The sequence below is a fragment of the Aythya fuligula genome, chromosome 3 (assembly GCF_009819795.1).
Source record: "Aythya fuligula isolate bAytFul2 chromosome 3, bAytFul2.pri, whole genome shotgun sequence".
NCBI lineage: Eukaryota > Metazoa > Chordata > Aves > Anseriformes > Anatidae > Aythya > Aythya fuligula.
Genome location: NC_045561.1, coordinates 12438207 through 12459548, shown reverse-complemented (window position 1 = coordinate 12459548; position 21342 = coordinate 12438207). Strand labels below are relative to the sequence as shown.

The following is a 21342-nucleotide window of genomic DNA, read 5'->3' as shown; positions in this document are numbered from 1 at the left end:
TCTTTTGTGTTTTTTTTGTTCTTTTTTGCATTTTTTTGTTCTTTTTTGTGTGTGTTTTTTGTTCTTTTTTGTTTCTTCCTTTTTTGTTTTTTCTCTTTTTTTGTCTTTTCTGTCTGCGTTTGTTTTTTGTCTATTTTTGTGGTTTTTTTTTTGTTCTTTTGTTCTTTGTGTTTTTTCTTTTTTTGTTTTTTCTCTGTTTTTGTCTTTTTGTCTATTTTTTGTTTTTTGTCTTTGTCCTTTTTTGTCTGTTCTTGTCTTTTTTTGTCTATTTTTGCTTTTTGCCTTCTTTTGTCTACTTTTATCTTCTTTTGTCTACTTTTATCTTCTTTTGTCTACTTTTTTCCTCTATTTTTGTGTTGTTTTTGTTGTTGTTTTTGTTGTGTGTTTTTTAGTCTCTTACTGCATTTCCCCCCTTTCCCCTCCCTACCCAACCCCAGCCATCCCCCCATTAACCCCTCCCCTCCCCCTTTAGCCCCTCCCCCTCCCATTAGCCCCGCCCCCTTCCCCGCGAGGCCCCGCCCCCGGAAGCCCCTCCCGGAGGGGCGGCATGGCCCGGGGCCGGGGCGCGCTCTGAGCTGGGGCGGAGGGGGGCGGAGGATGGCGGCGGTGCGGGCGCTGCTGCTGCTGCTCGGTGAGTGCGGGGCACGGACCGCGACCGGGACCGGGACCGGGGAGGACGGGGGGAGGCTGGGGAGAGGCTGGGGAGGGGGGAGGCTGCGGGAGAGGGAGGCTGGGGGGAAGGAGGGAGGCGAAGGGGGAAGGAGAGAGGCGAAGGGGGAGGCTGGGGGGGAGGGAGGGAGGGAGGCTGGGGGGAAGGAGGCTGGAATGGAGGGAAGGAGCGAGGCTGGCAGCCTTGGAGGCAGGGAGGCCGCCGACCTCCCCGTGCTCTCCCCCTGGATGCGCATCCCACCCGCGCCACGTATGTACTGCGGGCCCCTTCTCCTCCTCCTCCTCCTCCTCCTCCTGCTCCAACTCACTCGGGCTGCCCAGCCGAGCCCCGTCTCGACGGCGGCGGCGACTCCTCAGCCTCCTCCGTCGGAGCGTGCTGGGGAAATATTCGCTGAGTCAACTTTTCCGGCGAGCCCCGAAGCCCCAAATGTCTCCTTCCTTCGGGATGCGCCGTCGTGTCCCGCCTCGGCGCCTTCCCCGCGCCCACCCGCTCGCGAGCCCCACGAGCAAATCCTCCGCCGACACGGGGAGGTCTCGGGGTTCCTCTTCGGTGTCCGGAAAGCTCACTGCCCAGCGCGCTTCTGGGATGTTTTGGGGCTGAGTAGTGAAAAGCCAGCGCTGCTCCCATCTCCAGAAGCACCCCGTGTCCCTTGGGACCCGGTGGTGCCCTCGGTGGGGTGCAGCTCCTGCTGCATCGGGGCTGTGGGCATTTCTTTGTCCCCACAGCGGGTCTGCTGCCTCTTGAGCTGGCACCAAAGGGAGGGACGTCACCTCCCGCATGGCTTCAGGACATCCTTCAACCCCCTAATCGATCCCAGACCGCCCTCCCATCTCCTGTAACACTGTTTTGGGTCGATCAGAGGCCGGTGTTCCAGCCATGGTTCCATGGGCACCCTCACCAGTGGGACCACGTCTCTGTGGGGCTCTCTTTGTGGTGCTCCTTCGGCCGGCGGTGAGCGTGGCCCTAGAAGGCCTGTGGCACCTCCTCCGTGGTGTGTAGGGTTTGGGAGGAAAGGCGAGGGGCGAGCGGGGCTGGGCGATAGGGCACTTGAAAGAGACCCGAAGGCCGCGAGGCCCGGCTGCGGGTATTTGCTCGGGGAGCTTTCCACTAATATTTTTCTTCCCTCCGTTGCAATTCATCTCCTGCTTGGGCCGCCGAGATCAAAGCCGTCCTCCGGCAAGTACACGTGGGCTTGAGCAAACAGCCGGCCCTACACCTCTCTCCAGTGAATAAACACTCCTTCCTCCCGGAGCGGCTCCGAGCGGGGCTCTCCGGGCTGGAATGCGAAGCATTCGGCCTCAGCAGTGGGTGTTTCCACAGCCCTCGATATTTGGGAGCCGGGAACAACCGCGCATTTAGCAGCCGGCTGGGGCACAAACGTGCTCTTTGTCGGGGCGGTCGCCGCCGTGGTGGTGCTAGGAAAATTCCCCCGAGGTTGGGGGGACCTGCGATTGTCTGCCCCGATGGGACGGGGACGGGAGCGGCGGCCTCGTGGGCTGGGTGGGTTTGGGGAGGGCGGCGAGGCGTTGGGTTGTATGGGGTGGGGATGTTAAATTTGGGGGGCGTTTTGGGAACGTTTCGTGCTCGAGGCGGATAGAAGAAACCAACGAGTGCGTTTTGGGGGGAAAAATGGGGATTTGACAGCCGGTACCGGGTGGTTCCTGGGCACCGGCACGGCAGGGGTGCCCCTTGGGTGGTCTGGCTGCGCGTCCCGCTCCTCGCCTGGAGGATGTTTTGGGGGGTGGCATCCAATTGCCGCTCGTAAATGCCTCGCATCTGCCGGGAGAGCAGATGTTATCTCACGCCGCTGGGGTTACAGCGCTGCTGCAGCGCGCCCCGTGTGCCAGCACGCCCCGAGGAGCGACCCCACTGCTGGGCACCGCAGGGCTCGCTCCGGGACAGGGACCCCGTGGGGTGCAGGTGAGGATGCTGCAGGCTTGGGGGCTTCTCCTGCGGCTCCTCCACCATGTCCTTGCGAGGTTTTGGCAGCAGTGAGGTCGGGATTAGCCCCAAGAGTCCTACCCAAAGGTTTGTGCCACCTTCCCTCCGCCTCTGGCACGCCGCAGCAGGAGGAGGATGAGCGTGGGCTCCGTTTGGGGCCGTTCCTTTGTGTTTGGGGGAAACGATGGCACCCAGTGCCACCCCCTGGGCTTTACCTGCGTCTCCCCTCAACCCACGCAGCCCCCGCCGAGTAGCCGGGGAAGATCTGCGAGCCAAACACAAGTGGTCTTTGTTTCAAAGCATCAATTTGTGTTGGCAGCCAGGTCTGCAGCGCATGTGCTTTTCATTGACTGCCGCTCCAGCTCCGTTCCTCACTCCGTGTGCCAGCAGTTTTTTTTTTTTTTCCCTTTCTTTTTAAAGATTTAATACAAAAATGTTTTTCCTGAGCTTAAAAGGCTGAGCCGTACAGTACTCCTAGTCTTAATTTAAGCCTTGCCTTTTTTTTTTCGGGGGGGTGCCGGTGGAGAGGGGACCGGTGTGTGCTGTGCCATCAGCAAAAGGAGAGGCGAGGGGCACCTCGGAGCAGCGTGCAGCTTCTGGAGGCCTGGGACATGGGGCTGGGCTTCTCCTGAGCCTGCTCACCTCGGGGTGCTTTGGGGCAGCTGCCGGGTAGGCACTGTTGGTGCTCCGTGCAGGCCCTTTGGTGTGCTCAGCTCTCCAAAATCACTCTCCCGTTTCGCCCCCTCGCTGAAGGCGTCCTGCGAGGACCCATCTTGAGAGCTCCTTTTAACCCCATAAAGCAGTAGGGTGGCGTCCCGGCAAGGCCCAGGGCGCTGCTTAAAACCTTCCTGTCGCTGGTGAGCAGATGGATGCTGAGGCATCGGGGTGCCCCAAGAGGAGAAACCAAAACCAGACGGATCCAAGCTGGCAGCGGCGGGCACCCTCCAGCTCTCCCCTCTCACAGCGGGGACACCCGAGCTGTGTGCCTGCAGAGGAGGCTTTAACCCATGACCCCGCAGTCACGAGGTGTTGGGGTGACTTCTGGTGAGAACGGAGCAGGATTTTCCTGATTTTTTTGGGGTGTTTCTCTTGCGCTTACCTAGGGCCCCGGAGCGTGTCCTGGGCGCCTCCGCCGGAGCCGTGGTTGCGGGGCGGCTGGGAGCTCTGTGGGGCTGGGGGGGTTACGTCAGTGGCGGGGCTCTGCAGGAGAACTGGTAGGGGCAGGCTGCTGGCTGGAAGACGGGGTGGCACGGCCGCTTCCAGCTGCACGAGCCCTCCAGCTCTGGGAAACGAGACGGCGCAGGCTGGGAAGCAGCGACGGGGGTTGCTGTGCGCACCAGGAGCTCCTGCGGCACGGGGCTGGGGTCCAAGTGATTTGGGTTTTAGCTCCTGGGTGACATAAACACGGCTCGGGCTGCCCCAAACGGTGGCAGCACGGTTCCCCGGGGCTGTCACCGTGGTCCCACTGTCTCTGTCCTCGCTGCCCAGGGGCGGGCTGAAGGCGACGTGGGCTTTCTGCCCGCGCTGTCAAACGCGCTGCTGGCGCGAGACGGGCGCCGCGTTGCTTAAGCCCTCGTCTAAACAACTTTCCTCATTAGGGGTTGCTCGCTGGCCTCTTCGGGAGCACAAAGAAAGCCTTTGATTCCAAAACACGCTCTCCAAATGGTTAAAGGCGGGACAAGCCGCGGCTTGCAGGTGCCTTTGTTGCTCTCCACGCCGCGTGCGCTGCTCCGTGTCCTCGCTCCCCCCCGCTGCGGCGGGGCCTCGGCTCCGTGGAAGCCACCAGGCGGGTGCCCGCATCGGTGGGAGGACAGGTGGTGGTTTCCTGGTCCTTTCCCCAGCAAAGACGCGACGGGAGGCGATAAAACCCGGCAGCCTCGCGGGGTTGCACGCATCCAGCTCGCCCGAAGCCTCCCCGGGAGCGGAGAGGAGCTGGTGCTGGGGAGCAACGTCAGCCCGTTGCCTGCTGGAGGGGGGCCAGCGAGCAAAGTCTCCTCCAGCAGCTGAAGATCATCGCGGACCAAAGCAAACAGAGCTTCCTGCGCCCTGCTCTTTGTTTGGCTTGGGTCCTCTCCCTCCTTCCTGCGCTGGAAAACGGGGAGGCCTCCCTGCTGCCGGGAGACCCCCGCGTCCCCCAGCAGATGTTATCCACCGAGATCGGAGCAAAAAGTCCAGCTATGGGGGCAAAATAGGGCTTTTTTTTTCCTCTTTGGGTCAGCTCCTGAGGACTTTCCCCGTGCCTCGTGTGTGCTTGTTTAGCCTTTGGCTGCATCAGGTCCTGCCTCCCTCTCGCTGCCCTGGCCCCGGCGCAGCTCTTTCTCCTCCCGTCCCTCCTCTCCCTGGTTCCTCTCCTGTTGGAGCCGTGGGTCGGCGGCTGTCCGGGAAGAGCTGCGTGTTCTCCAGGCGCTCTGGGGCTCGGCTGTGGACAGAAGCACTCTTTTCTCAAGGAGATTCGATCACCGAATCGGCCCCGGTGAGTCAGTTGTACCCGGCCTCGGCTCCCGTTTCCCGCTGGGGCTTCGCATTAGGCCCGGCGGCGGCGAGTGCTCTGCCGAGCTATCGACCTGTGAAAGTGCTCCCGAAAGTGCCCTGCTTGCACATTTCCCCCGCTCCAGCGGCTCGTCTCCGTTTTTAGCAGGGAGGGACTAGAGCAGCGCTTCCCAGAGAAGCCACCTTTTAATTAATATTGCATGAGCACAGGAAATACGAGCTGCTCTGGCCGCTCTCCTATTTTTGTGGCTTTTAATATAGGTTCAGAAGTGGCTCTGAGGAAAATAAGCAAGGATCCCTGCCTTTCTGTGCCCTCCCCGCTGCCAGGGGCTGTGAGCTGGGGCTTGCCAGCCACGAAGAGTGGGACGAAATCTGCAGGGGAGCTGCGGACACTGCTTTTTGCTGGAAGAGCAGCAGCGTGAGGAGGGATGGAGAGGTGTGAGACACCCAGCACCCCGTGCTGACAGTCCCTGAACGTGCTTTGAGCCCGTATAAGTGGGAGAGGCACCAACGCAGCCGGTGGAGCGGGCCCATTTCAGCTCTCCTCCCCGATGGCCCTTTTGGCAGCTCCGCTCGTCGCAGGGGCAATTTGGGGCGGCTGGGAGAAGCTGTCGGGAGCGCCTCCGAGGGGAGGGGAGCAAACAGGTCCGACCTGCGGGGAAGCAGGATGCTCCAGAGCCTCGCTCACCTCCAGCCGGACCCACGGCCTCGCTCGTCGGCCCCGTTTTCCCCATGGCCTCCTGGAGGCTGGAGGAGTGGGCTCGGAGCCCCTGGGAACAGAGCGAGCCTCCAGCTGGTGGCTCGGAGGCTCTCCCCCAGCCCTGAGCCAGCCCTGGCACCGGCAGGGCCCGCTTGGCGCTGTGATGGTGCTCCAGCACCAGGTGGGTTTTGCTTGGCAGGGACCTCGGCGTGCTCACATGCCTTTGCTTGAATTTTGGGGAGGCGGCGCAGGGAGCGCGGGGCTGGTCCTGGCTCTCCTCGGCGTCTGCCTGCTGCGTTCCCTTCTGTGGGAGAAAAGCAGAAAAACAGCCTCGCTGTGTCCCTCACCCATCGGGTGGGGGAATCACAGAGTCATCCTGCTGGGAAGAACCCTTCAAGAACCCTTCAAGATCTCCAAGTCAGCCTGACCTACCAGGTCCCTTCACTGAACCACGTCCACACGTCCCCTAGATGCCTCCAGGGATTCAGCACTGCCCTGGGCAGCCCCTTCCATGCTTGACCACCCTCTCCCTGAAGAAACTCTCCCTGATGTGCACCCTGAACCTCCCCTGGCACAACCTGAGGCCGTCACCTCGTGCCCTACCACTTGGCACCCGAGAAAAGAGACCACCACCCTCCTTTCGGGTGGCTGTGGGGAGGGATGAGGGCTCCCCTCAGCCTCCTCTCCTCCAGCTTTAGCCACCCCGGTGCCCTCAGCTGCTCCTCACGTGTCCCTTCTCCAACTTCATTGATCTCTGTACATGCTCCAGCACCTCAACATCCTCCACGCAGCGAGGGGCCCAAAACCGAGCACAGCGCTCACGGCACGGTCCCACGGGTGCCACTACGAGGGGACAGCCGCTTCCCTCATCCTGCTGGCCACGCTGTGCAGCCCAGGACCCCGTTGTCCTTGGCCATGGAGCTCCCCGATGGCTCACGTTCAGCAGATCCGACCTGCATCACCGCCGGCAGCACGCGGCGGCCGTAAATCAGCCGTGCGCAGGGAGCCGGGGAGCTGCTGGAGGGCCCCGGGGAGAGTCGAGTCGGCAGCCAGCCCGTCACCCGTGCTGAGTCACCCCCGAAGCATTCCTGCTCCTCAGCCCAGCCGGCGTGGGAGCCTTGTGCTGGCGGGGCCTCGTGGAGGGTTTAATGGGGCACTCACCCCAGCACGGCGCAGCAAGCACGGCCTCACCGGGCGGCTGATTTACGGCCCCCAACCCCCCGGTGGCTTTGTTCTGCTTTTTGAACCACTCCGAAATTTGGTTTCGCCGTTCCCCAGCATGTTCCCTGGCAGGGCAGGGAGGGATCCCAGCCACGGGGGGTGAGGGTAGAACCCCCTGCAGCTCTCCGAGCAGCGCCGGGGGGGCTGACAGGGATTGCGTTAAGTGGCCGTGGCTTCTCTTTTTCTTATTTTTTTTTGGTTTTAATCATCCCAAAGCTGGGTTTGAAGTGCGCAGTTGGCTTCTCGGGTGGGGAGAGGTGCTGAGGTCCCACGACGTTCCCAAAAAGGGCCTGTGGCTGCCATGGGGCTCCTGCCAAGGTGCACGGTGGCCCCGATGCTGGCCGCACGTTGTCCCCCGGGGGTGGAGGTGAGGAAGGAGCGGAGCAGCTCTGCCCTTCCCAGCCGGGCCCCGGGCCAAGCGGCCGAGCTCTGTGGGATGAGCAGATGTCTGCAGCTGCTGCAGGATGGGGGCTGTCTCCGTGCCTGCTTTGAACTCGGGGCGCTTCTCCTCTGCAGCACTAAACCCCCCTTGGAAGGTTTGTGGAGCCGAAGCCTCTCCAGCAGGGCATCTCTCAGGAAAGCCCAATTTGCAGCCCTCCAGCCCCGCTGGCTGCTCCGTAGGGATGATTTTCTTCCCATGCACGGGGCAGGTCGGTGCTTTTCCTTTAAGCAGAGCGGGACCCGCCGGGGTTTTAAGAGGCTAACGTGATGGGCGCCCAAAGGCTTTCCAGATGTTGGGCTCGCTTGGAGCAGACCTGCCGTGCTCGGAGCTCCTCGCCCGCACCAAACCATTTCCAGCTGGCCTGGCGGGGGAGAAGGGCTTTATTGCAACTCGACCCGTTCGGGAGGCTTCCTCGGCTGGAACGTGCTGGCTGCAAATCCTTGGGAGATGCAGATCTGGCGGGGTGCTTGGCTCGGCTGCCGCTTCCTCGGGATCTGCTGCGTGCGGGGCCGGCGTGCTCCGCTGCAGGGTCTGACCCACCCGGCCAGGGGCTTGCTGGCCTTGTTGAGCATTAATTATTTTTTTTTTTTTGCCTGCTTCTGCAGCTTCAGCGGCTGGAAACGAGCGTGCCGGCCCTGTGCTTGCGACCGGGAGGGGACAAAAGGCTGCCCCGTGTGCCGTTCCCAGCCCCGGCACGCCAAAAATCTGCGTTTATGGGAGCGTGCTCGTGGTGAGCCGTGCCAGGAAACACATGGCCTGCTTGGGCCGTGAATGGGAGGTCTGTGCGGGGCCTGCACGCACCCAGGGCCTCGCCGGGACACGGAGCAGGCACTGGCCTGCGGTCCTGAGCTGCAGGAGCCCCGTGGGCTCACTTCCCAAAGCAGGGAGCCTCGAAGCCCTTTCCCAATCCCCGTTCCCGTGCCTTCAGCTCCTTGTTTGGTTGCGAGCGGCTCCGGGATTACTCACGTCCTTGCGTCAGCTGCGGTGTCTCAAGAGGTTGCTAACCTAAGCTCTTTGGGGTGAAAAAAAAAAACAACAAAAAGAAAACGGATCCTTTCCTTTTCCCCTCGTGTCCTCGGCCAAGAGCTTTTAGCTCGGCGAGGAGATGCCCGGGGATGGGTGGCCCATGGTGGGGAGGAGCACGGGTGTCCCACGGGCCTGCTCCCAGCTCTGCTTCCCCGGCGCGGCTGTAGGTGAGCTGCAGGCACGGCAGGGCTCGGGGCTGCGCAGCAGCTGAGGGCTTTGTGGTCGAGGCCGCATTCCCCAGCGATGTCGTGAGGCGAGGAGACAATGATCTTTCTGGATTGCTTCAAGATGCAGGCCCGGCAGGCGGGGCCGCGATGCGCTCGCCTGGCCGCCCCGGCTCCAGCAGAGATGGGCTTGGGGGAGCTTTCAGAGGGGGCTGCAGCCCGAGAGGTGAAGCCGGGTGCCTCCTGAAAGAAATGGGATGAATTTTGAGCTGGGGGATACCTCGGTGCCTGCAGGGTGCCGGATCCAGATCCCTGCCAGATGGATGCTCTCGGAGCCGGGAGGTGACCTGATCCTTCTGCCCTCTCCTTCCCAATGGTGCCTGTCCCCTCCCTGCGGATGATTTGCTCCGTGGGGTGTGGGAATGCCGCCCTGGGGACCTGCAGGTACCAGCCCCGCTTCCCTGCACACTTCCCTCACCTTCCTCAGCTGCCTCACCAGGAAGTTTTTGTGGTTCCGTGAGATCTCCCCGGGTAAAACCCCACCGGGCGCTGCCGAGGGAGCTGAGCTTTGAGCCGTGTTTATCTAACTAGGCTGAAGATTTCCTGAAAAACTTTCTGCAGCCACGCTTTTAGGCCAGAAACATGTGTTGAGGGTTTCTTCTCCTGCGTGGATACCCTCCTGCAGGACACGATCCTTTCCGAACCCACTCTTTCTGCCCCCTTGCAGCGCTGGGAGCGCGCCGCTGTGGCCGCTTTCTCTCCATCCCTCCGAGGAGAGTGCTTCCGAGATGCTCAGCATCTGCCTGCTTCAGCCTCTTGTCCCGCAGGGCCTGGTGCTGGGAGCAGGAGCCCGCAGCGACCGGCGTGCTCTGAATTGCCCTTTGTCTGCTCGCCTCGCCGCGGCCAGCTGGTAACCGGAGCAGAGCGCCTGCACGGCTGCCTGCGGCCAGGCGGCTGCCGGATTTAGGAGTGTGATGTAGGGCAGCCACGTCGAGCAGGGCTGAGGAAGGAGCAGGGCTGAGAAAGGAGCAGGGCTGCCCTGTCCCCAGGTCCCCCAGGCACCCAGCTCGCACTCAGGGCTTGTTGCAGGGAGGGAGGATGCTCGGGCTCTTCCAGCACCGCCCAGCAAACGCGGCACGGGGCACCTCGCCTGGATCTTTGCTCAACAAGCTCCGGCTGCACAGCTGGCTGCAGCTGGGGGCAAGCGGCTCTCTTCCTCCTGGCAGAGATGCTTCCAGCCCTCTGGAGCCACCCCACGGCTGCTCTCGGACCCTGGGGTCAGCCCCTGGGATTTCTTGTTTCGGTTTCTCCTCGCTGCGCTCCAGCGTTTGGGAGCAGGGGGCTCTCCTTAGCTCGTGACCGTCACGTCCCCGGCGGGGTTCCACATGAAAACGCCCCAGTTTCAGCTCTCTGGAGGCTGCTGCGAGCAGCACGAGCTCCCCGACTCCTCTCTGCCCTAAACGTGCCCTCCTTTTTCTGCCCCGCAGCGGTGGGGGCTCGGGCCGCGATCCATTTCACCAAGGAGCCGTACTCGCAGGACGCCCTGCACGGCCGCAGCGCCATCCTCCGCTGCGAGGTGGAGGACCCGGCCCACGTGGAGTTCGAGTGGCTGCACAACGGGCTGCCCGTCCAGGACACGGAGCAGCGCTTCAAGGAAGGCAGCAACCTCCAGTTCGCCGCTGTCGACCGGCACCGGGATGCTGGGGACTTCCAGTGCGTGGCCAGGAACTCGCTGAGCGGGGAGGAGGCGCGCACTGCCAACGCCTCCTTCAACATCAAGTGTGAGTGCGGGCAGGGCTCTCTGGGGGTGACACGGGGCTGGGAACGCTGGGGTGTACGGGGGGTGATGGTCGGGCACCGAGGCAGCGCAGGCTGGGCAAGTAGGATGAGAGGAAATGGCCTCGAGTGGTGCCGGAGGAGGTGTGGGTTGGATATCAGAAGGATTTAATCAGGGAAAACAAATGGGTGGTGGAGTCCCCACCCTGGAGGTGTTTAAGATGTGTGGATGTGGCATTTAGGGACGTGGTTTACTGGTAGACCTAGTGTCAGGCTGGTGGTTGGACTCGATGATCTTAAAGGTCTTTCCCAACCTAACCGATTCCACAGTTCCTCTCCGGCTACCACATCCTTCAAACCCGTGCATCTTCTGGTGCTCCCGGGGCTGTCGGAGATGCTGCCACCCCCGTTTGTATGGATCTCCACGCGTGCAGATCCTTTCAGAGCCCACCTCATCCCTCTGGGAACAGCCACCCGGGGCGAAGTGGGACATCTGCGGGGCAGCCTCCCTCTGCTCCGCGCTGTCCCTGGGGGTCTTCACGTCTCTGAGCCAGTGCCCGGTTATTTATTACCGGGCCCAGCCACGCTGACGTTCCCCTCCATCCCGCAGGGATCGAGACGGGCAGCGTGGTGCTGAAGCAGCCGGCCAGCGCAGCTGAGATCCAGCCTTCCTCCACCGTGGTGCTGCGGTGTCACGTCGATGGCCACCCGCGGTAAGGCTTGCCCCCCGAGGAGGGGACCCGGCCGGCGGTCCCCCCGCGCCTTCGCCGCGCGCTCTTCCCCCTCTCTCTCCGTCTCTCTCTCCTCCTCTCTCCCGCGAGGACGCAAGTAGAGCCTAGGGAAGGCGAAAGGCAGGATTGAGCCTGCGGCCGAGCAGCGGGGGAGAAGGCAAACGGCCTCCTCGGAGCCGCGTAGCGCGAGGAGCACAGTAAGGACGGGCTGCGGCAAGCCCGGTCGCTGCGCTGCTTGGTGTGCTGCGGTCACTTCTCCGTCGCTTCCCGATCATGTCCCGTCCACTCGGCTGCATGCCTCATAGCTTCGTGTGTGTGTCGTGGCCAGCGGTGGGAGCACCGAGCCGGGGACAGGGGGCCATCTCCGGGCTGCGCCCTCCTCGCCCCGCACACCTGCTCGCCAGGGAGCCCCGCCGCCGCCAAACCCCGCGCGCCCCGCTCACCCTCTCGCCCCTGTCTCGCAGCCCCACGTGGCAGTGGTTTCGGGACGGCGCCCCGCTCCCCGACGGCCGCGGCACCTACGCCGTCAGCAGCAAGGAGCGCAGCCTCACCCTGCGGAGCGCCAGCCCCGACGACAACGGCGTCTACTCCTGCTGCGCCCGCAGCGCCGTCGGCTCCGTCTGCAGCCAGGACAACTTCACGCTCAACATCGTCGGTGAGCGGCGGGCTCGGCTCCTTTACCCCCTCCTTTTCCTGCTTTTTCCTGGGATTTCCCTGGAAACGTCTGCCTCCTTTCGGGCCGGGGTGTCCGTGCGGGGTGCTCCCGGCTCTTTTTGGGGTTTCCTGCAGTGTAAAGACCATCCCGGGGTACCCCTGCCACCCGGGGTATCCCTCACCCTCCTGCGGTCTCTGCTGTTGCAGATGAGAGCTTTCCCCAGGCGGTGGTGGTCCCGCAGGACCTCATCGTCACCAAGAACGAGGAGGCGATGTTCGACTGCCAGTTCGCCGCCGTGCCCCCTCCCACGCAGGAGTGGCTCTTTGAGGACAACCCCGTCACCAACAGATCCAAGTAACGGGGACCCCGGGGACGTGGGCAGGGCAGGGGGGCACGCAGAGGGGCCGAGCCCTGGCCAGGCGTTCAGGATCAGCCACCGTGGTGCTTGCTCGGCTCAGCTGGGTCCAGCAGAGCCCTGGTGCTTTTGTGCGGCCTTCCCCTGCGTAGGATTTGGGAAGTGGTTTGTCCCCGAAGCAGTCTGTGGGGCTGGGAACCCTAAATACCTGTGCACGGTGATCTGCAGAGCCTGGGGCTTCTCCCATAAACCAACATAGTGGTGGTTTTGGGGCCAGGGATCTGGCAGCAGGACGGTGCCACCTGGGTGCCAGATGCCCCGTGGCCCGGCAGCTCCCAGGCGCCACCTTGTGCCCCCTTTTTTTGGGATGCCTCTTTCCACAAAAGCCAGCTCTGCTCCAAAAAAGAGCCTTTTTTTAGCACATTCCCTTGATGAAGTGTGTGTCTCACCTTCTTCTTCCTCCACCCTGCTTCTCCCACGCTGGGAGGCCTTGGCTGGGCACAGAGGTCCCCCCATTTGTTCCACGGGCTCCTGTAGGATGGCTCGGGGCCGTGGCTGTGCCCCACATCCTACAGGGATGCCCACTGAAGTCTGCCTCTCCCTGCGTGCCCAGGACCACCGTGTTCGCCAACGGCTCCCTGCTGATCACCCAGGTGAAGGCTCGCAGCACCGGCGTCTACAAGTGCGTCGGCCGTGGGCAGAGGGGGAAAGCTCTGGTGCTGAAGGCCACTCTGCGCCTGGCAGGTGAGGTCCTGGGGCCGGCAGCGAGTCCCAGAGCTGCCCTGTCCCCCTGGAGATTTGGGACCACGTGGCAGTGGGCTGGTACACAAAGCGGTGTTTGGTTTATCGGTGAAACTGCTCGTCCTCACGCCCTGCGTGCTCTCTCCCGGTGCTGGCGGCTCCCAGGGGGTGGCGGTGGTGCAGGTGGGACGGCCACGCTGCCCTGTTTGAGCCCTGCTGTCTGTCGCTCCTCCCAGAGATCGAAGAAATGGCCCCCTTCTCCCCGAAGGTGTTGACGGCGAACCAGGGGCACCGCGTGTCCTGCGTCCCTCCGCGGGGCGTGCCCGCGCCCCAGGTCTGGTGGGAGAGGAACCAGGAGCGCGTCCCCGCCGCCGGCAGGGTGCACCAGGAGGCAGAGCAGCTGGTCTTCACCAGCATCACCGAGGCGGACGCCGGGACCTACACGTGCCACGCTGCCAACAAGGCCGGGGAGAAGAAACAGGAGCTGAGCATCACCGTGGCTAGTAGGCGGCTCTCCGGGAAGGGCTGGGAGGGCGTTTGGGGTGGGCACGTCTCCGGGCTGGTAGTGAACTGCCCGTCCCTGCTGGATGTGGGGTGCTGAGCGGCCCCGTGTAACCCTTTTTTTCCGTGGCCAGCGGTACCCAAGTGGGTGGAGATGCCCAAGGACAGCCAGCTGGAGGAGAGCAAGCCAGGCTACCTGCACTGCCTCAGCAAGGCCTCGCTGAAACCCACGGTCACCTGGTACCGCAACGGCGTCTCCATCTCCGAGGTGAGGCGGCAGGGCAGGTCCCCGCTGCTCCTGGGCGCTCCTGCTGGGCTCCATCCCCTCCTCCTGCTGCTCTGTGTCACCTCGCTCCCAGCCCTGGCACCCCTGGCTCCCTACCCCAGCACCATCTCCACCCCACTGGGGGTGCGGGAGCACAGCTGGCGGTGCCTTGTGCTTTTGGGGTGGTTCTCTGGGGGGGTTCTCATCCCTCTACCCCTATCTGGGACGTGGGGTGGCCAAGCCCTGGAGCTGTAGGAGTGCCATGGGTGGTGTCTGAGCCCAGGGCTGGTGACAGCAGTGTTGACACCCCAATCCCCTCGGTCAGGACTCGCGCTTTGAGATCTCGGAGAACGGGACGCTGCGCATCAACAACGTGGAGGTGTACGACGGGACCACCTACAAGTGCGTGAGCAGCACGCCGGCGGGCAGCATCGAGGGCTACGCGCGGGTGCACGTGCTAGGTGGGTGTGCGGCCAAACCCTCCGCTCCCTCCCCTAGCAGGGGGCACCTCTTTCACCATTCGGGGGAGGCTCCGGTGTCCCCGCACCCCGTGGTGACCCAGCGGGGCTCCTCTGTCTCTTGCAGAGAAGCTGAAGTTCACCCCCCCGCCCCAGCCGCTGCAGTGCATGGAGTTCAACAAGGAGGTGACGGTGTCCTGCTCGGCCACCGGCCGGGAGAAACCCACCATCCAGTGGACTAAAACAGGTGAGGGGGGCTTTGCTGGTCCCCGACACGGCCCCCGGGAGCTCCCACCGAATGGCAGACGTCAGCTGTCGGTGTTGGGACCGCCCGGTCCGAGCCCCCTGCTCCAGCAGGGCCACCTCGAGCAGGGAAGCGGCGCGGCGTGGCCGCCACATCCCTGTCCTTGCCGTCCCGCAGACGGGAGCAGCCTGCCCTCCCACGTCAGCCACAACGCCGGCATCTTGTCCTTCCACAAGGTGAGCAGGAGCGACTCGGGGAACTACACCTGCATCGCCTCCAACAACCCGCAGGGCGAGATCCGCGCCACCGTGCAGCTCGTGGTGGCAGGTGAGGGCTCTCCAGCCACCTGCCCTGCTCCCTCGTGTCACCTGGGGGGCACATCCCTGCAGGGACAAACATCTGGCCTGCCCCCCAGCTCTTCCCCATGGTGCTCGAGCTTTGCCAGCCCCATGGGTACAGCCCCAGGGGACGTGCTGTGGTGCTGGCCCCGCTGTGCCACGTGGGCTCAGCGTCATGCCAGGGGCTGACAGCCCTCGTGTCACCCTCTCCGCCTCCAGTTTATGTCACCTTCAAGCTGGAGCCGGAGCCCACGACGGTGTACCAGGGGCACACGGCCATGTTCCAGTGCCAGGCAGAGGGGGACCCCGTGCCGCACATCCAGTGGAAAGGGAAGGACAAGATTTTGGATCCCAGCAAGCTGCTGCCCAGGTACGCGGCCTCCGTTCCCAACGGGAACAGGGTGCGTTGTGCGCACCTGGTACCAACAGCGTGGTCTCAGGTCCCCAGTTTGGGGGGTAGGTGGCCAGTTGTCCCCACGTCCAAGGGCTCTGGGCTGTTCCTTTTCCTGGAGAGGCGAGGCTGCGGGTGCCCCACGCCTGCCTCTGCCCTCTCCATGTTTGCAAAGGGCTCTGTGTGGTTGGCAGGATCCAGATCATGCCCAACGGCTCCCTGGTCATTTACGACGTCACCACCGAGGACTCGGGAAAATACACCTGCATCGCTGGCAACAGCTGCAACATCAAGCACCGCGAGGCCTTCCTCTACGTCGTAGGTGAGGGAACGTGACCTCCTGCCACCCCACAGGGCTCTGGGCCCTGCTGCTGGGGCTTTTTCCCTGCCACGTTCCTAAAAAAGGGTTTGGGAAATCCCCCTTCACGGGTCCGCCGCTCTCTGCCCCGCAGACAAGCCGGCGGCGGAGGAGGACGAGGGCCCCAGCAACCACACGCCCTACAAGATGATCCAGACCATCGGGCTGTCGGTGGGGGCCGCCGTCGCCTACATTATCATCGTGCTGGGGCTGATGTTCTACTGCAAGAAGCGGAGGAAAGCCAAGAGGCTGAAGAAGCACCCGGAGGGCGAGGAGCCCGAGATGGAGTGCCTGAACGGTGAGCCCCGGGGGTGGGGGCTTCCCTGCCAGCCCCATAACCCTGTGCTGGGGGGATTAGGATGAGCGGGGAGCTCCCCGAGGTCTCTTGCTCTCGGATTTGGCTGCGGCTGGGGGCAGAAAGCTGCTGCCGGGTGAGAAATAGGCCGGGGAAGGGAGCCCAGCGAGGCGGTGCGAAGCCGGCGGCCCCGCTCCGTGTCGTGGCCGTTCCTGCCTGCTGCAGCAGGAGCAGTGCTGCTGCTTCCAGCAACCCCGTGTGGGGTCGCACGCCCTTTCCCAAAGGAAGGGCAGTCTCCCTGGGAAGCTGTTGTGCTCTGCCAGCCTCTCCAAACCCCGGTGCAGCAGCTCCTGGTGCCGCAGGGGAGACTTTGTGCTGAGCCGAACTCTGCTGGGAGCTCTCCCTGTTATCTCCAAAGCCCCGTATCAGCCTCAAGCACCTCCAGCATCCCCCAGCAAGGCACTTGGAGCCTCTCGAGTTACCTGAAGCACTGCCTCCTTGCCACCCAGCACCTCTCCCCGTGCAGGTTGGGCCCTGGGGGCTGCTTTCCCCAGGCGCCGTTTCACAGCTCTGGCTGCACCCCGCGGTGCTGCGCCCCTCCGCAGCTGCCCACAGCCGGCCTCTGCCTTGGCTGCCGGTGAGGCTGGTGGCTTTAGCAAGCAGCTGCCAGCAGCAGCACCCCTTCCGTGCTGGCAGTGGGGTGTATGGTGCTGTTCCTACCACCCCGTGTCCGTCAGAGGGGATTTTCTCCCATCCCATGACAGCTGCTTTCTGACAGCTGTTCCGTGAGCCCCTGCAAAACCCCTGCTGGGCCCCACTGCGCACGAGCTCGTGACTCCTGCAGTGAACCCCCGAGCTCTCCGCAGCACCGTTTTCATTTCCAGAAGCTGTTGTAGCTCTTCCTCTGGTGTCCTGTTTCTCCTAGCATTGATCCCAGTGAGGTCTTCTGAGCGATGGGCTCAGAGCAGGGCATCACCGTGGGGTTTGGCTGCTGTTTTCCCTCTTGTATCGATACCTCGAGCAGAGCCAAACCTCCAGAAAATGAGCCTGGCCATGGGATGTCCTGGGAGCAGGGACGCAGGAACATCTCCTGCTAGTGTCACCTCTGCAAGCCTCTCCCGTGGCCAACCTGCAGGCAGCCCACTTGCCAGCAGCCTCTGGCTCTTCTCAGAAAGGATTTGTCTGAATCCTTTTTCAGGTTACCTCAGCTTTTTATTTTATTTTGGCTTGTCTTTATTACATTGTATTTATCCTGCCAGACTTCACCCCTTCTTATTCACCTCACCTGGAAGCAGTTTAGCTGTCAGAGAGATGCGTCCTGGCTTGCTGGTAGCCCTCACCCCGCTGCCCAGATGCCTCTGCTCCTTTTTGGCCCTTCCATCTTTCGGAAAAGCGCTCTGTCTTTGCCCTCAGCTCCAGTGGAGTGGCTCCCCACTGTCATTTCTGATGCAGTCCCTCTTTAGCTGGGTGACCTGAAGTGTCTCAGCACCTACCTGAGGATGAGTACCCCCGGCTGACTTTCCCAGTGCCCCCAGGACCCGGCTGGATTTGACCTCCCCATGGATTTCCTACGGATTGAAGCGCCCCTAACAAGTCAGTCGCCCTCTAAGGTCGTGTCCTTGCTGTGCCACGTCCCCTGCAACGTCAGTGCTTGCTCCGTGTCCCTCTGTCTGACCGTGCTGCTGCGCTGGGTGAACACAGAGGGAATTTGGGGAGGTCGGCAGCTGCGAGGACCGAGGGGAGCGTTTGAATTCGTGTCAGCCTGTGCTGATTTCTCCAGGAGATGCCCACTTGGTGCGGGCAGGTGGGCAGATGAAACCTCATCTCCCCGGTCCCTTTGTTACCATCCATCTGAGCAAAACCCCGTGAAAGCCCGGCGATGTCTGCGCTCGGAAGCGCCTGCCGTGGCCGCCTGCTGGCGCTGTCCCTCAGCAGCACGGCTCTCGCTCCGCAGCCTTTGGTGTTTTCTTGGCACGGCCGCAGCGGGCCTCGTATTATCCTCTTGGCTTCGGGCTCCTAGCCTTGAGACACCATCAGTCAGCGCTGCAGACAGCGGAGGGTCAAACAGCTTCTAAGCGCCGGGCTGCTGACAATTAGCATGAAACCAGGGCGAGCACAAGTAGCGCCCGGCTGTGATTTATGGGGCAGATGGTGCTTTGCGCTCTGCTCTTCTGTAAACACTACTCCAGCCCGTGGCAGAGGACAACTGGTGGTAGCTGTGGCTCTTAAGTTACAGCATCTCAGCTCCAAAATCACCTGTGGCAAAGCCGTGCTACCGTGCAGGAGGGCTGGGACCTCTCCTGGGCGCACGCAGTGCAGGTGGGTGTGTACCCCTGCTGCCCTACAACACCCTTGGATGGGGATCACGGGCAGTGTGGTTCCCGTCAGGATACCTCCAGTTGAATCAGGTTAAATTCTTTTAAATTCTGCTCTGATTAAATTCTTTTGCACAGCCAGGTGTGTGCTGGCTAGCTGGAAGGGGGTGTGCGCGGCGGCGCAGGGTGATGCTGCACACGCATCCCCTTCGCTGGGTGCCGTGCCCTGCGCCTCACCGTCAGCCCGTGGAACGGCTCGCTGCCTGGCGAGGTCTGATCCGAGCAGTACACGCACCGAAAGTCCACGTTTGCTGTCTGTACAGGCAGCTTGTAGGGGAAACGCGGGGCTGGCTGCTTTCTCAAGGCAATGTTTTCTCCTGCTCGCTGGCTTCTGTTTGTGCCGTGGAAATCTGTGAGGGGCTTCCTAATCAGAAAGTTGGCTGGGGTTAATTGTAAGGTGCTCTCATCCAGGTGGTAAAAGAAACTGCGGGCTGATCTGGTGATTGCCAAGGTGAGCATCATGGAAACGGGGGGTCAGGCTGCAGCTTCCAATGCCGGAGGGACCTGGGGGGGTCTCTGGGGCATTAAAAGACCATGAGTGGGGACCTCTCTGCCCCATGCATCTGATCAGCTCCAGGCTGGTCTCAGTGGGCAGTGGGGATGTGGCCAGCCCTCGGGGATGTCAGCGTGGCATGGGATGGGCAAGGCCAGATGGGGCCAGTTGGCTCCGGGACCAGCGCCTCTGATTTCAGGGGTGGCTGCAGGGCTGGCAGCGAGCCCGTGGGGAGGGAGGGCAGCCTGAGGATGGATGGGGTCCTCGGGATGTCCCTGGAGGGGGCTGATCCCCAGCATTACCAGCACAGCCGGGCAGGATGCTGAGGCCCCGTGTGTCCCCCGCAGGTGGAGCTTTGCTGCAGAACGGGCAGACGACGGCGGAGATCCAGGAGGAGGTGGCCTTGACCAACCTGGGCAGCAGCTCTGGGGCCAGCAAGCGGCACAGCGCCGCTGACAAGATGCACTTCCCCCGTGCCAACCTGCAGACAATCACTACCCTGGGTACGCTGGGCCACGATTCTCAGCCAGAAACTCGCGGCTGCAAACCTCCCAGCCAGAAATCTCGATGGGCTGGGGGCTCGGAGGGTCCTGCAGCCGCTGGGCTTCCCAAATTCGCTGTCCTAATTCGCTGTCTTCTTCCCCTGTGCCCCTGCAGGCAGGGGGGAGTTTGGCGAAGTCTTCCTGGCCAAGGCGAAGGGAGCGGAGGACGGCGAGGGCGAGGCGCTGGTGCTGGTGAAGAGCCTGCAGACGCGGGACGAGCAGCTGCAGCTGGACTTCAGGCGCGAGGCGGAGATGTTCGGCAAGCTGAACCACGCCAACGTGGTGCGGCTGCTGGGGCTGTGCCGCGAGGCCGAGCCCCACTACATGGTCCTGGAGTACGTGGATTTGGTAAGGGTCCTGCCGGCGGGGCCAGCAAGAGAGACCGGGGCAGGCTGAGCTTATTGGTGGCCCCAAAATTTGGAGTGGGGTCCTCCTGCAAGACCTGGGGGGGCTTTGTCAATTCCCTCCTCCTCCTCCTGAAGCTGTGGGATCCCCACTGCAGAAAGGCTGCAAATGCAGACTGCTCTTATGGGGAGCGTGGGCACGGGGGGAGAGGAGGCATTTTGGGGCATGAATGGCCTCCTGGAAGCATCAGGCCTGCTTGCCCTGATCGTAGCCCTTAGGGAGGTAAAAGCTTGCCCTACAGGGCAAGGAGCAGAAGGATTGTGGCCCGGGAAGGTGCCGCCTCTGAGCTGCCGTCTGTCTCCTAGGGGGACCTGAAGCAGTTCCTGAGGATCTCCAAGAGCAAGGACGAGTCCCTGAAGCCCCAGCCCCTCAGCACCAAGCACAAGGTGGGAGCGCGGCCTCGGCAGCACGGCGGGGCCGGGGGGCTTTGGGGGAGGGCAGCGGGGTGCCAGCATCCCTCTGGGCCAGGTGTCCCTGTGCACGCAGGTGGCGCTGGGCATGGAGCACCTCTCCAACGGCAGGTTCGTGCACCGGGACTTGGCGGCCAGGAACTGCCTGGTGAGCGCCCAGCGGCAGGTCAAGGTCTCGGCGCTGAGCCTCAGCAAGGACGTGTACAACAGGTCGGTCGGGCAGGGGGCTGGCACCGGGGGGTGGCCGCGGGGCGGGACGGCGCCCACCTCGCTCACCGCCCGCCCGCGCTGCCCGCAGCGAGTACTACCACTTCCGCCAGGCCTGGATCCCCCTGCGCTGGATGCCCCCCGAGGCCGTGCTGGAGGATGAGTTCTCCACCAAGTCGGACGTCTGGTCCTTCGGCGTGCTCATGTGGGAGGTCTTCACGCACGGCGAGATGCCGTACAGCCCGCAGGCGGACGATGAGGTCTTAGCAGGTACCCGGCGCTGTCACCGCCCCCCTCCGTGTAACCCCCTTTCCTCTCCTCGGGGACAGCACGGCGTCCCCGCTGGCAGCACGGAGGGGATCGCGCCTCTTCCCAACACCTCTCCATCCCCTGCTCCCACCCCAGGGCTGCAGTCGGGAAAGACGAAGCTCCCCCCGCCCGAGGGCTGCCCGTCACGGCTCGCCAAGCTGATGCAGCGCTGCTGGGCGCCCAGCCCCAAGGACCGACCCTCCTTCAGCGAGCTCGCCACCGCCCTCGGGGACAGCCCGGCCGACAGCAAAGCCTGAGCACCCTGCCCCTGGCTGGGGAAGGAGGCGGCGGGGCGGGCAGCGGGGGTCCCACGGGTGCCCGGGGAGCCCCCCGGCCCTCCCGCAGCCCCTCGCCGAGCCCGACCCCGCTGCGCGGCACCAGCGGCTGCTGGACTCGAAGCACAAGCCAGTGTACTCCCCCCCTGCCCCTCTCCTCTCCGCGGCTCCAAAAAGCCCCGCGGGCTGCCGGCGTGGATGGCGCACGGCCCAGCACCAGGCTCTCCCCCTCCCCGCTCGCCACGTGCATAGCTGTCCGTCTGCCCGTCTGCCCGTCCGTCCGTCCGTCTGTGCTAGGCATTGCCTGCGGGCACGGGCCCGCCATCAGGAACACGAAGTGCCTGGCATATGAAGGAGACGCTCCACCACCTTTTCCCTACGACCCTGTGCCTTTTTTTTTGTGTGTGTGTTTTTGTGTTTTTTTGTTTTTTTTTTTTGTACGAATCCTGGGGGCAGCGCCCCCTTCCTCTCCTCCTCCTCCTCCCCCCCCAGCGCGCTGCCTCCTCCCCACCATAGTATTTCTGTTACTGGAACGCAGCCTAGAGTTGGGTTAGTTTGTTTGCT

The 21342-nt window shown here is 63.1% G+C and overlaps 1 protein-coding gene across 1 annotated transcript; it reads left to right on the top strand.

Moving 5' to 3' along the window:
* The first annotated feature begins 594 nt into the window (after window positions 1-594).
* On the top strand, window positions 595-21197 carry PTK7 (protein tyrosine kinase 7 (inactive)). The gene is made up of 20 exons (XM_032185213.1): window positions 595-631; window positions 10142-10435; window positions 11041-11143; window positions 11626-11816; window positions 12023-12170; window positions 12785-12915; window positions 13149-13415; window positions 13548-13681; window positions 14004-14139; window positions 14264-14383; window positions 14558-14707; window positions 14938-15088; window positions 15304-15431; window positions 15562-15765; window positions 18978-19133; window positions 19288-19520; window positions 19883-19963; window positions 20046-20197; window positions 20286-20464; window positions 20600-21197. Exons 1-20 carry the CDS (start codon window positions 598-600, stop codon window positions 20758-20760), a joined length of 3153 nt encoding a protein of 1050 aa, XP_032041104.1. The 5' UTR covers window positions 595-597; the 3' UTR covers window positions 20761-21197.
* Window positions 21198-21342: the final 145 nt, after the last annotated feature.